At 39.2% G+C, this 13,435-nt stretch overlaps 1 protein-coding gene across 1 annotated transcript in view; it reads right to left on the reverse strand.

The window, feature by feature from the left end:
• Nucleotides 1-3,672: 3,672 nt before the first annotated feature.
• hh (hedgehog signaling protein) overlaps nt 3,673-13,435 on the reverse strand; it is a 154,485-nt gene continuing 144,722 nt past the window's right edge. Inside the window, exon 3 of the mRNA XM_069825721.1 lies at nt 3,673-4,414. Coding sequence (XP_069681822.1) covers nt 3,759-4,414 — 656 coding nt within the window. The 3' untranslated portion in view covers nt 3,673-3,758. The remainder of the gene's footprint in view (nt 4,415-13,435) is intronic.

Here is a 13,435-nt window from a genome sequence, read left to right on the forward strand (position 1 = left end):
TGAGATGGCTAGGACATCTGATAAGAATTCTAGATAAAACAATGGCAAAGGAAGTTTTCAATGGAAAGCCAGGTGGACGCCGGTTGAGAGGAAGGCCCAAAAAGAGATGGTTAGACAATGTGGAAGATGATTTGAAGAAAACGGGAGTGAAAAGATGGATATCGAAGACAAAGAAAGGAGCAGAATGAGTTAGAATTATTATTCAGGAGGCCATGGCCCTTCTTGAGCTGTAGCACCAAGATGTATTATAAGTATACTTGTTAACAGTTGTGAGAAATTCTCCACTTTATATGCCAGAATGGTATACAAATTTAGGAACAGATTGTTTTTTTTTTATTTTTATCTAAAGATACAGCTATAATCAGTTAAAGTATCTATAGCTCAATATGGAACAACTAGCCGCTATTTGACAAACATAGCAGCAAATTGACAGCAGCGGAAATGATTGGACGAGACCGAGTTGGAAATTAAAGAATAAGAGAAGTAAAAAAAAAAGCACTGCATAAAGTTGTTGAAGAATGGCAACCTGAAATGGTTTGGACATGCATAGGCTATCGTATACAAAAAAGAAAGGAAAATTAAGCCTAGCATGGAGATGAATGTTGAAGAATAGGAAGAGGAATACCTAGAATTTGGTGGAAGAACGTAATAGAGAGAATACCGTATGTCAGAAGAGAGGGAAACAGTGGTAGAAATGAAGAAAATGTGTACTGAGAGGAGATATTGGAGGAACTGAACGTAAACAGTAAACTCGACGCCTAACGGTATAGTGGTATGAATGGAGAAGAAGAAGAAGAAGAAGAAGAAGAAGAAGAAGAAGAAGAAGAAGAAGAAGAAGAATGTAATTAGGTATATGGGCTTTCTAAGCTGTTTTTGGAAGCTATTCTTAGGTCTTACATTTTCTATTGAAAGTAATATATTGTTTTTTCCATTACAGTACCAAAACGTGTGTAGGTAGACTGACTGTGAAGATCAGACCTGACCCAAACACGCGTAGAAGGAAATGCTCTTCCTCCCTTTCGCCAGCATGTACAATCAGGGCCGCTGACAGGATTTATGGGCCCCTGTGCAATATTGTGCTCGGGCCCCATTGAAAAAAAAAAGTTAAAAGTGACAAGTTACCAATTATTCTGACCATAATAATTATTTGCAAAATAAATAAAAGATAACTCCATACACAGATACGAATCTAAAAATATACACTTTTGTTACATTGAAAACTTTGAGTAAAACTTCACATTAGGACAATATATTATATTCATCACGCTTCATTTTCAGTAGGGCCTACATAGTATGTTTCGTGACGAAACTTTCGTCTTTTCGTTGTCGTTTGTTTCGTTTCATTTTCATAAAACATTATTCTTAAACAGCTGTAATTTCTGACCACAGTATAAAGAAGATATCTTCTTTATACTGTGGTCAGACTTGCAGGCCAACATCTACACACAACTCTCCTTGACTTCATTGATGCAAAATCATCAATTATATCATCAAAATTTAAAGACCTAGCAAGATCGCTCTTCAGACTGAGGAGGCCAAGATTACTCAGTCTTTCTTGACACATTGTTACTGTGAATACATTTTTATTTCCTTCATTTTGTTTGAAGTTGGTGTGAAATTGGGTGTTGCTAGTGAAGGTGCAGAAAATCAATCTCAAGCCCGTCTGTTCAGGTTGTCAAAAATGAAGACAGTTCATACTTAGAAGTGAATACTGATGGTTGTAGCTGCCTAGAAAAAAATTCTGATAATGTTGTATTGAATCAGAACAAGCAAACAATAGTAAAAATGATGTATTAATATGTGCAAGTGAAACAAATTTACCCACACCAGTTCCTGAGTCATGGCAAGTAACATGCGACCTTTGAAAACAAAAAATGGCAGACAAATTGTGTCACTGAATGTGTTGTTCGAAAAAGTACACCCAACCTTCCTAATAACATTCTAAGTGACGGAACAAGAGCCTTTCCAGTATTATTTTCAAAACTCAAGAATGGAGAATGTGTTCCCAGAGACTGGCTAATGTGGAGTGAAACAAATCAGTCACTGTACTATTTTCTCTGATTTTTTAAAATAGTGTAATACTGTTTTTGGAAAGGCTCTTGTTTTCGAACAACACATTCAATGACACAATTTGTCTGCTACTTTTAGTTTTACAATTTCACACCAACTTCAAAGTTCTACTCCCTTTCTTAATCTCTTCCAATTTTTCTGTCTCTCCTTGCGCTTCTCAGCTCCCGACTTATGCTTCTACTTGTCCATTGTCCACCGGTAACACAAAATTTACTAGAAAAACAACGAAAAGACGAAAGTTTCGTGACGAAACATACTATGTAGGCCCTACTGAAAATGAAACGTAATCCTCCGGCTTGGATTTGGGAAAGCCCACTAGCATATTGCGGTGGGCTGACAGGAGTTGTTAGTTAAGAGGACAAGCCAATTGAACGTGTTCGGTACAAGCGACGGGAACAAATTTCAGGCAAATACCGGAGCCCTCAAGTGTCGTGTCGATGATTGTTAATGTGGAAAACCGATATTCTCTTATAGAAAAGAAACATTTACACAACGAAGTGGTAATTGGTATTGATTCTACTATTGTTGGTTAATATGTCAGATTCATGTAACAAATGTTCTTACAAAATTTTATAGTAACGGTATGTATTTGTGAATAATTATTCGTGATAATACAAAGTAATCTGACGGGCCCTTACTGCTCACGGGCCCTTACTGCTCACGGCCCATATGCACTTGCCCCCTTTGCCCCCCCCTTCTCGGCGGCCCTGTGTACAATGAAGATTATGTCACCATAGTCTACTGCGCATACCATGTTTGAATCAGGTTTTACCAAACACGCGGAAAGGGGAAGGCATTTATTTACTCCCTTCCGACAGTCTCTTCAGAGGAGATGGTAATATCATAGCCTACTACGCATATCGATGTTTGGCTCATGTTTTACCTTCCTAGCTGTATGAATTTTCAAGGTTGAAAGGTTACCTTTAAAGCCACCTTTGTTCGCTCTCATGGTAGATGAACACATCATAGGAATACCACGACGTAAGAATAGCGTGACACTAACAACAGACTAGCATCGATGTCCTAGGCGGGAATCGAACCCACGAACATGGCTCTCAAGCATGCTGGAGCTATGCGCTTTAGTCGTTGCATTCACCACGACTCGACCGGCCATTTATTTATTATTTTTTATTAAGTGCTGTAAGTGTAAAGACATTCGAACTATTGTGAACCACTATACTATGATAATCCTTCAAGGACTGCATCATTTTATCCATTCTGCCCTACCTCTCATGGGATCATGTACGTAAGTATCGGACTCAATGTTTATTTCGCAATGTAACCTCTCTCGATAACTCATGCAAACGCAACACAGGGGATATTCAGTCCCTACAGAAGAGAAATATTCACTTCCCTGCCGGTAATCGAACTTTGTCCGTTGGATTTGTAGCCTCTTGAGCTATAATGAAGGACATTATTTTGAGAAATGCTATCAGTAATCGAATGCCTACTAATAGGCTTTCACTTTCTGTACACAATACATTTAACATTTCATTTCCAGATACTGATTTGCATGTAGGAAAAGTGGGTAATATTTGAAAAGAATTCTCAAGAGTTGGCAGCACTGGTCAGGGTCCGGGGCTGATAATAAGAAGAGCAGCGTCTGATTTGATGGTTGCTATTTACATTGTTGAGCTACAACATTATATACAGGCGCACATAGTGTCCAAGATATGTACACATCACAGTCAAGCGTCTCTGTAGAGCAAGGCGCCAGGAAGCACGAACTGCGCGAGCGCGTACAGCGCCTTGGCGTACCAATGGACACCAACAGGCGCGTCGTACGACACCGTGTCGTTGCCTCCCACTAAGTTCCTGACACTGGCCATCAGCCTAAAAGGCGCGTAGGTGAGGTGTGCGAGCCACTGACTGTCCACCACCGCGTAGCACGACGCCACGACGCCGTCCGCGACGATGGTGCCCTCTCGCGTGAGTGGCGCGAACACTCCCTGCATCAGCACTTCCTCGATGGCCACGACGGTGTCGGTTTGGGGCGCACCGTCCCCCGCCGGCACGAGGACGAGATCTCCGAGTCGCACCCGCGCCGCGAACACGGCCTGCGGGGGTCTCCGCCCCGCGTCCTGCACGAGCAGCAGGTGGGACGGCGTCACGGTGAGCGAGCGTCCGCCCGCGGTGCGCAGGCGCAGGAATTCGCGGCGTTGGAGCGGGTCGCGGTCCAGGAACAGCAGCACTTCGCTGTACGTGAGGCGTCCCGATGGCAGGTCCAGCGCCAGGACGCGATCTCCGACTCGCAGGTCGGCCAGGCGCACACGCGCGCCGCTCGACGTCTCGACGGTCGTCTCCTCCGAGAAGCAGCCACCCGACTTGGCCGCTTGCGACGACTCTGTAATAGACAATAAAAATAATCAGGATTCATTGCATCTAATAGGAAAGCGCAATGAGCTCAACACAACTCGACTTCCGTTCGGAAATCATCAACATTTCTTTAGTGTGGCAGTGTGCCCTGGATTGAGACAAGTGGACAATAGGTTTGGAGCTCACATAGATATGTTATTACATCTGAGCTGTACGCGCGTACCTCTAAAATTACGTTTTTCTTTCCCTTATCTATCAATAAAAGATATTTTTTCCGCAACAATTTATTTCAACCCTTAGTTACCATATCGTCATATCTCATGTGACAGCCACATACACAAGTTTTTTCACGAAGACTTGTTGAGGGAATGTATCCTGTATCCCACACTTACACCTTTCATTCCCTGTCTGAAAATGATCCAAGGTCTGTTTCTCTAAACCAGCGTTTTTCAACTTTTTTCAACACGTGGCACACTAAAGGTGTACTTTAAAAACCACGACACACTCAACACACTCATATAATCTAGATCAGTGGTTCCCAACCTGGGGGAGGGGGGAAATTTTAGAGTTTTAGAGGAAATGTGTTCGCTGAATGTTGACTCTCGTGAACTCACTTTTTATACTCTTTTCACTTTAATTTTTCCAATTTACTACGAAAACCTTCACTATTTCCATTTTCTCGCGGCACACCGGTTGAAAATGGCTGCTCTAAACAGTGCGGCAAGTGGAAAAGCCTAGTCACCACATCAGGCTAACCCTAATATAAAATTCTCTAATGCAATGGGAATTAAATCAGTTGAAATCCAAAACTCTATTTTTAATGCTTACACTTTTTATATTAATTTAAGAAAGGATTTTCCTTTCGTTACACTAATTCTTAATTAAATATAACAATCATGCAGAAATCTAGTAGGCCTATATCCTTCTCCAACCTTGTAAATTATTTCGCAGAAACATTGTAGTCCGAGCGTTCAATTAATATCCAACCAGTGTTAGAGACGACGCTTTCCTTTGAAGATATAAAATAGGAGTTGATTGATTCGGATTTTTCAGACGCCGTTTCAATCACGCAGTCTTTTAAACTTACTCATAATTTCTTTGTGCTTTTATTTTTATGTTTTTCTTTCTTTCTTTCTTTCTTTCTTTCTTTCTTTCTTTCTTTCTTTCTTTCTTTTTATTTTATTTTGTTGAGAATGTATGTGTATGTGGTTCCTGTTTTGCGTCATGAGGCGAAATTCTTTGTCACTGAATTATAAATATATGGTTAACAAAAATGCTTGCTTGAAAAAAAAAAACAAACAAACAAAGGTAACAGATGTATCCAATATGTCCTGCTACAAATCATATTAAAATATGCGGTCAGTTTCCACAACAGGTAAATAATTAAATCAGCAGCCTTGGTAGTTCAGTCAGCAGAGCAAAGACTTACGATGACTGAGTTCGAATTCCGATTACGGTAGAGGCGTATTTATAGTGGACAGAGCCAGAGGATTATTTTCGGAGTTCTCCCGTTTCCTTTCATCATCACATTGTCATTCTTCATTTCAGTAGGACTAATCATCATTACAGTCCATTCATTCATATCCTGTCACTCCACGTTGGAGCATAGGGCCGCTGTGAATGTTCGCCATCGGACACGATTTGATGCCATCGCCTTCACCTCACTGCAGGTCTTGCCCTGCTGTCCAATTTCATACAAACAGTTTTCCATCATGAATATTTATGTCGTCCTCTCCTGCAGGATCCGTGAGGGTTCCAATCCTGAGCTTAGGCTATTTTTATATGGCAGAATTACGTTTTCTTAATGTATGGCCTATCCATCGCCATTTTCTCTTTCTTATCTCTTATTCTATTGGTTACTCGCCTGCAGGTACCAATAGAGTTTAATTCTTTATTTTCTCTGGCCAGCAATCATCATTACAATAGCATCAACCAAGACGGTGTCGGTGTGATGTATTATTATGACTGGCGTACAGATTCTACCAGTCTGAGGATGAGTAGGCCTGTACCTTATAGATTTTATTAATTTATCCTTAGATAAGAATAATATCTGCAATATTGACAATTAATATTTGAGGAGAAAAATCGGGGATCGAGCCCGGGTCCTTGGTTCTACGTACCAAGCGCTCTGACCACTGAGCTACGCCGAATTCAATCCACAGCATCGGACCGAACTCTCCTCCTCCAATGTTTCCGTGGTCAGAGCGCTTGGTACGTAGAACCAAGGACCCGGATTCGACCCCCGTCGCCGGAGCGAATTTTTCTCCTCAAATATTAATGAGTATACCTGTTTTTTTTTTTTAAGATGGGACATGACAGAGCGTTGCGATCTAAAAAGCAACTGAATATCACATAGCGTGATAGGCCTGTTGCTATGGTAACAACGGTTGAGCTGCCAAACTTACCGTTCCCATGTGGCGAGTGCTTAATAGCTCTCTTGGCGACATTTATTGTGCACACAATATTAGCATTAGTAGGCCTACGTTTCGTCTTTGATTCTCTATCTGTTTTTGTATTGTTTTTTACCTTCGCGTCAATTGTCAATGAATGTTTTAATGTCAGCCATTTTAACGTCAGTTGTTAGCTTCCATCAGCTGGCAGCGCGGTAGTCCATATTGACAACATGGCACTGTAGTTCCAAGTTCGGCCGCTTAACTGTCATGTCACATCTTTCAAAAAAACAAGTATAGTACACTTTAGGGAAGTGAAAGAGCACTCTAGTGGAACAACCGGAATCTGAATCTTACATGGCTGAATCGACAGATAGCTCCACATAACTGAGTTACGATACTAAAACTCCAACAGAATGATAAATGATGTTTTATTTAGCGACGCTCGCAACTGCCGAGGATATATCAGCGTCGCCGGTGTGCCGGAATTTTGTCCTGCAGGAGTTCTTTTATATGCCAGTAAATCTACTGACATGAGCCTGTCGCATTTAAGCACACTTAAATTCTATCGACCTGGCCCGGGATCGAACCCGTAACCTCGGGCATAGAAGGCCAGCACTATACCAACTGCGCCAACTAGGCCGACACTCCAACAAACATTACTAAGTAAAAGAGTGGTAAGGTACAATTAATAAGCACATTCGAATCTGCGGTGCTAGTCTTCGGTTCCACCTCGATATAAAGGAAATAATGATTTCATTATCTTTAGCACATAGGCCTACTTGCATTAAGAAGTAGAAAGCATATGAAAGGTATGGTATGACGTTCAAAGATCATACATGAGAAACAATTTTAAATATTTATGAAATTGTTAAGTAAATATTTTGTAAGAAGTCATTGTTGTCGAAAAATAAAATATGACTCGTTATGATTCAAGTAATGTTTACTTTCAAATAATACTGCAACATTAAAAATTAAGATAGAATGTCAGAATATTTAAATACGTAGGAGGCCTAATAGAAAAGTGAATAATGTTTCATTAAACTGTTTAATAAGTACATTTCTTTACGTAGAATAATATCTGTTTTCAAAACATTTAATCGCGAATGCTAACATTCTCCTCCTGAGATATGACTCAGTACACGATTTTTTTTTTCGATTCGTTAGAAACACGTCCGGCCACTTTCTTTTTCTTCGAACCGACTGCCTTGCTTTAGGCCCTAATAGTTCATCTTCCTTATTGATCACTTCAATATCCAGAAATAACACATCAGCCAACCACATTGCACGAAATCAGAAGGAAACTACAAACAAAAATTAATATTTAACGAAATGACCGGCTTTGGTATTAAGTATCATGTGAACACAAAACAGCACTTTGTAAGTTTGTCTGTTCTTGTACGCGGCTGTTTACATTGGAGTGTAGTACAACATAGAGGTGCAGCTTACAAGGAAATAACTCGTAATGACACAAACAGGTGCTAATTGAAAGTGGACCTTGATTATTCTTCCTCGTTAATGATGGAAGTTCGAAGTGCATAAACACTTTAAGGCTGGATTACACGAACCCTGACCACTCTTACTGAAGTCCAGTTATACCACTTCATAGCATTCTTCTTACACTAGTTATAACTCATTTCCGAGTTTCTATGGACTTCGACCGACACTACCGTGTACCGAGAGAAATTTATATCGTTTTCCGAAGACTTCAGGAAACATGGTGGGGTACAGAGTCGTGCACAACTGGTTACGATAAATAGAAATTATATATTGCTATTGAACGCCTGGCGCTATAGTCAATATGTAAAGCTCTCCCATCTTGCAGAGGTCTCAGGGCCGGTTTATCAAATATTCGAGTTGTTTCTCTTTCTTCGTAGGTGGACGGCAAAGGCACACCACATTGAGCCATGCAGGAGTTAAACGAACCCTTGCAAGGATGAGTTTATCATCGTGTAGGCCTACCATTTAATTGATAATTCTTCCTCTCCCACTACATTCAATTAATCAATCATCCATCGATTCATCCATCCATCGACTCATTAATTCATTCATTGATTCACTGATTGATTAATGATTCATTGATTCATTAGTTGATTCAATCGTAGATACATTGATTGATTCATTCATCCTATCCAGGTATTACAGTTGGGTATCTTCAATGCCAACACATGCTTTGTGAAAGTACAAACATTTGAGCTACTTTTCTTTTGTTAATAACACTCTATCTTCTCAAAAAATGATTTATTAATGAACTAATAATGCAGCTCTTTAGAGTAGTAATTAAAAGACATATATTAACAATTACCGTTTTAGAGATATGCATTTTGAGTTTAAAACGTAAATATTACACTAGAATGTAGGCCTATGTACTTATTTGCTTTTCCCTTTAGTAAGTGTTGTAATTTATTTTATTCTTGCATTTCGTTACGCGCCAGATTTCATATTCTGCATTAAACTTATTTCTTTTCTTGTTACCAGTGTCCATTTGTTCATTTATTTATTAGTTACGAAGATAAGTGCATTAAAGTGTCCAATCAATAATTGTAGACCTATATCAAGCAAACAAGTTTTTTAATAAGACAAAGTAAATTTCCTCCAATTGTTACATCGTTTGTGTACTCAGAAAATGTCGGTTTCATGTATGATGAAGGTCCCCCGGTGTTCTGTCTGCCTGTACAACATAAGGAGTAACCGGTTGAAAATCGAATATTCGGTCGGTTGTCCGACCTTGACGAATGTTCCCTAACCGGTCGAATCTAAACCGATTGTAAGCGCTATTTTGCAGCTCTCTGGTACAAAGGTCTTCTCCTGAGATTAATTCTAAAAAAATCTAAAGACAATTGGTATGGTATTTTAACTTCATTAACTTGTTTTATCTGAGTTTTAAGTTATTCATACACTTATATTTTATAAAATTATTTATTGAATATCCAGTTTATTGAACCCCATTTTACCCTTGGGTATATTAGGGTTGTTTTTAATAACATTAATAAGAATAATATATTTATTAGTAAACTTACTATATTGTATATCCTATCCCACGTCCTTCTTTATTATACATGGATGGTTACATTGTCACAATCGATAGCCTAAGCTTGGGCGGCATTTACTATTGCTCGTCCGAGTGATTATGTCGCATCCCAGTTTCCCCCACCCGTTTATACTGGTCCCTCTCTGAAAGCTAGTGGCTGGTCTGTTAGATTATTTCCTGAAAATATTTGTTGTACGTATTTGAAAGTCTATAATCTAAAGAAAAGGCCCCCGTTAAGTAAGTAACTGTCACGTGATTTCCCCCGTTTCGACGACCCTGTGACATAACCACTCGGACGGACACTATCTGGTTTAAGAAGACCTGCTTCCCACATTCCTACGATGCGTCCACGCGTCACCTCAGATATTTTCTAAAATTTATTCTCAATAGGTGGTTTATTTAAAGCCTAGCCAAACAAGTTGAATGCCATTATGATTACACCAACAGTAGTATTTACATGCCTTCTGTAGGCCTATATCGACTTCGACGGGAATACTGACACTTCTGTACACTTACGTATTACGCTTGAAAATTCCTGATGCAGCACTCACAGGGTTCAGTTACGAAGACAAAACCGGAAGTAATTCTGTTAAATATAACGCTAAATTAAATAGTAAGGATATTTTTAATATTATAAATACGTTTCTAATTTATGCATATTTTTAATTCAACGAGGGCCATTCAAAAGTAAGAGCCGGTAGAATAGGCTATTATCGACGTTCAAGAGTATCAGGTAGATTCGCGCATGCGCACTTCTTGAAGTGAAACATTGGAAAGCTATGTGTCAAATTGTGGGATTGTATTATTATTTATTGATGTGAAATATGCTTTAAAAATGAGCAATACAATCCAGAAGTTTGTGCTATGATTTGCTGCAATCAAAAACAAAAGACGTGGTATGTTGAACCCTGTTTGGTTGCCCTTGTTTTCCGTGTCTTCCCTTTGCTCTCCTTGTCTTCCCCTTGTTCTCCTTGTATTACTATTGTTCGCCTTGTATTCCCCTTTTCTGCTTGTCTACCTCTTGTTCTCCTGGTGTTTTCACTTGTGAGCAGAAGCGGCGAGAGGGGGTTGCATTTTCATGTGACGGCCAATTCCCAAATTATCCTCTCATGCCTAGTGAGAAGAAAGACGTATGAAAACAAATTGTTTCAACAAACACGAGACTTCTAATGACTTTCTAAAATTAGTTTAATTTGTTTTACCAATTTCAGTAGTTCATCCCTTCAAAGTTGATGGAGATTATTCCGAAATAAAATATATTTGCTACGGATCTTAGCCAAAGATAACAAGTCAGAATTATGTATAGAATATTCCCATAATTACATCCAGAAAACAAATTTGCTCCAGAAACCAAAAGAGCAGATTCTGAAAAGTTTAAACCGTTCATCTCAAAATGAATGTCCTCAATAATTTGACCGTTGTTCAGTAATAATAGGCCTATGCCTAATTTATCACGGAGACTATTGTGATCTCTGAAAAATGTACACAGCGCTCTGCAAGGTCTCTTATGATGATAAAATATAGACAGAACTTTTCAGCAGATACAAGACTGCTGATGATCTTCTAAAATTAGTTTCATTTGTTTCATCAGTTTCTGTAAGCAATGAGCATGCTGAGAGAACTTTCAGCATAATAAGTTGTCCCTCGTCTATATAAAGAAACCACATGTCTCTGGAACTTGTCAAGAATGAATTATAAATCCGCTTGGGTCTAAAGTATACATACACTGAGTTTTTAGTATTTTTGGAAAAAGAAAAGAGCAAAATGTCCTTAAAGCAACTCACACACTATAAAATACGCTTTGGAATAAAATAATGAATGGAAATGTATGTCGAGGACACCACTTATGAATTGTAATGTTAATTATATTTAATTCCTGCCTTGTCACTTGACTGGTCTTATCACCTGAGTGCGAAAGTGCTAACCCAACTGAACTTGTGTTACAGAGGTGCAAGGAGAAGCTGAACACGCTGGCCATCTCGGTGATGAACCAGTGGCCCGACGTGAAGCTGCGGGTGACGGAGGGCTTTAGCCTTATTTGTAGTATGTATGCGAGCCTGCATTTCCTCTTGTTTTTCATTGTTATCAGTCAGGCTTCGAGACTTCGGACTCAATAGAGCAGTTCAGTGGGAAATCCGCATAACGACGTACTGAGTAGGTATAGTGGTAAAGCGTACAGTGGGTGGGGGTACTGTAGAATGAATGCCAACAAATACGCAAAGAAAAACGCTCTGGATTTGAAGGTTCTGAAGAATAATTTAGTTTTCATACAAACCTATTTTCAAACTGTGTCTGAAACTATTACACGGTTAGAAAAGTCAGAGCAAGAGATGCCGGAAGCCCTCAAATTAATTGAGGAAATGACGCAGGGAATTAATGAGACACCAAGTACATCGGTTACTGAACGTGTAAAACAGAAGCGGAAATCAATTTTATGTAAAAATAACAGATATGGAGCATTGTGTAATATAAATAGCAAATTAGTGGACTTAGAGTCACCCGAGAATGAAGGACTGTCTCTTAGAGACTGCAATGATGTTAGGTTTTTTCCGTTTTGCTCCTATAAAGTCATGCGACGTAGAGCGCAGCTTTTCACAGTACAAACTGTGTTTGGCAGACAACTGAAAAAGATTTACGTTTGAGACACTGAAAATGTATCTTGTAGTACATTGCAATTCGGTACTGTAACTGCACTTCCTAAAGACGACCAATAGGATAAATTAAGAAATTAAAATTGCTACATGTTTATTTCCACCATTAACTCTGTAGCCTATATAATTAAACACAAATGCTTATAAAAGACAGGAGAATAAATGTTTTTCAGTTTTTCACATTCTTTTGACAAAGTCATTGTGTAATGTATATTTACTTTCAGAATGTCCATATGTGTGCGTTTCCCCATACTACCGTACTCTATTCTAAATACCAACGTCGCTACCTCAACACATCTCTACCTTTCACTACCTGCAGCGAGTCAACAACCTATAGTACAAGCACAGTAAACTTATTGTATCGGGTCCAAAGTCTCGAAGCCTGGTTATCAGTCAGGTAAGTATCTATGTAGCCTATATGCTGACCACCTTAACGCTAAAATCTTGAATTACGGTATTCTGTACTCTATTCTATATCTTCTTTTTCTTGATTGAATTAACATATTTTTATTTTATTTTCATTTATTTTAAAATCCAACCTTACTCCTTTCCCTGCTAAAATCTTCAAAAACTTCTTCATAACTATTAATGATAAACCGATAAGATAATAAACTCTGCATAGCCATCTAGTAATCAAGTATACAGCTGATGTCAGCTGCCTAATATGTCTAACATATCCCAACACCAGATTAAAAACAACACTGGAACCAGCCCATTACCTTACTTCAATCCTTGCTTTACTTCGAAGGAATCGCCCAATTCTGCCTCAGGGTTGCCAGATAAAGGAATCGAAACCGACGTACTAACTTATAAAAATTGTCGTATTTCAGCATAAAATTGTCGTACATTTCTCAACTTCCTAATATACTTCTAGTCCACCGCTGTGTAGTAATGGTTAACACGTCTGACTGTGAAACGAGCGGGCCAGAGTTGAAATCCCGGATGAGACGAGTTATCTGGTTGACGTTGTTTCCCGG

This window comes from Periplaneta americana, chromosome 5 (assembly GCF_040183065.1).
Source record: "Periplaneta americana isolate PAMFEO1 chromosome 5, P.americana_PAMFEO1_priV1, whole genome shotgun sequence".
In the NCBI taxonomy this organism is placed as follows: domain Eukaryota; kingdom Metazoa; phylum Arthropoda; class Insecta; order Blattodea; family Blattidae; genus Periplaneta; species Periplaneta americana.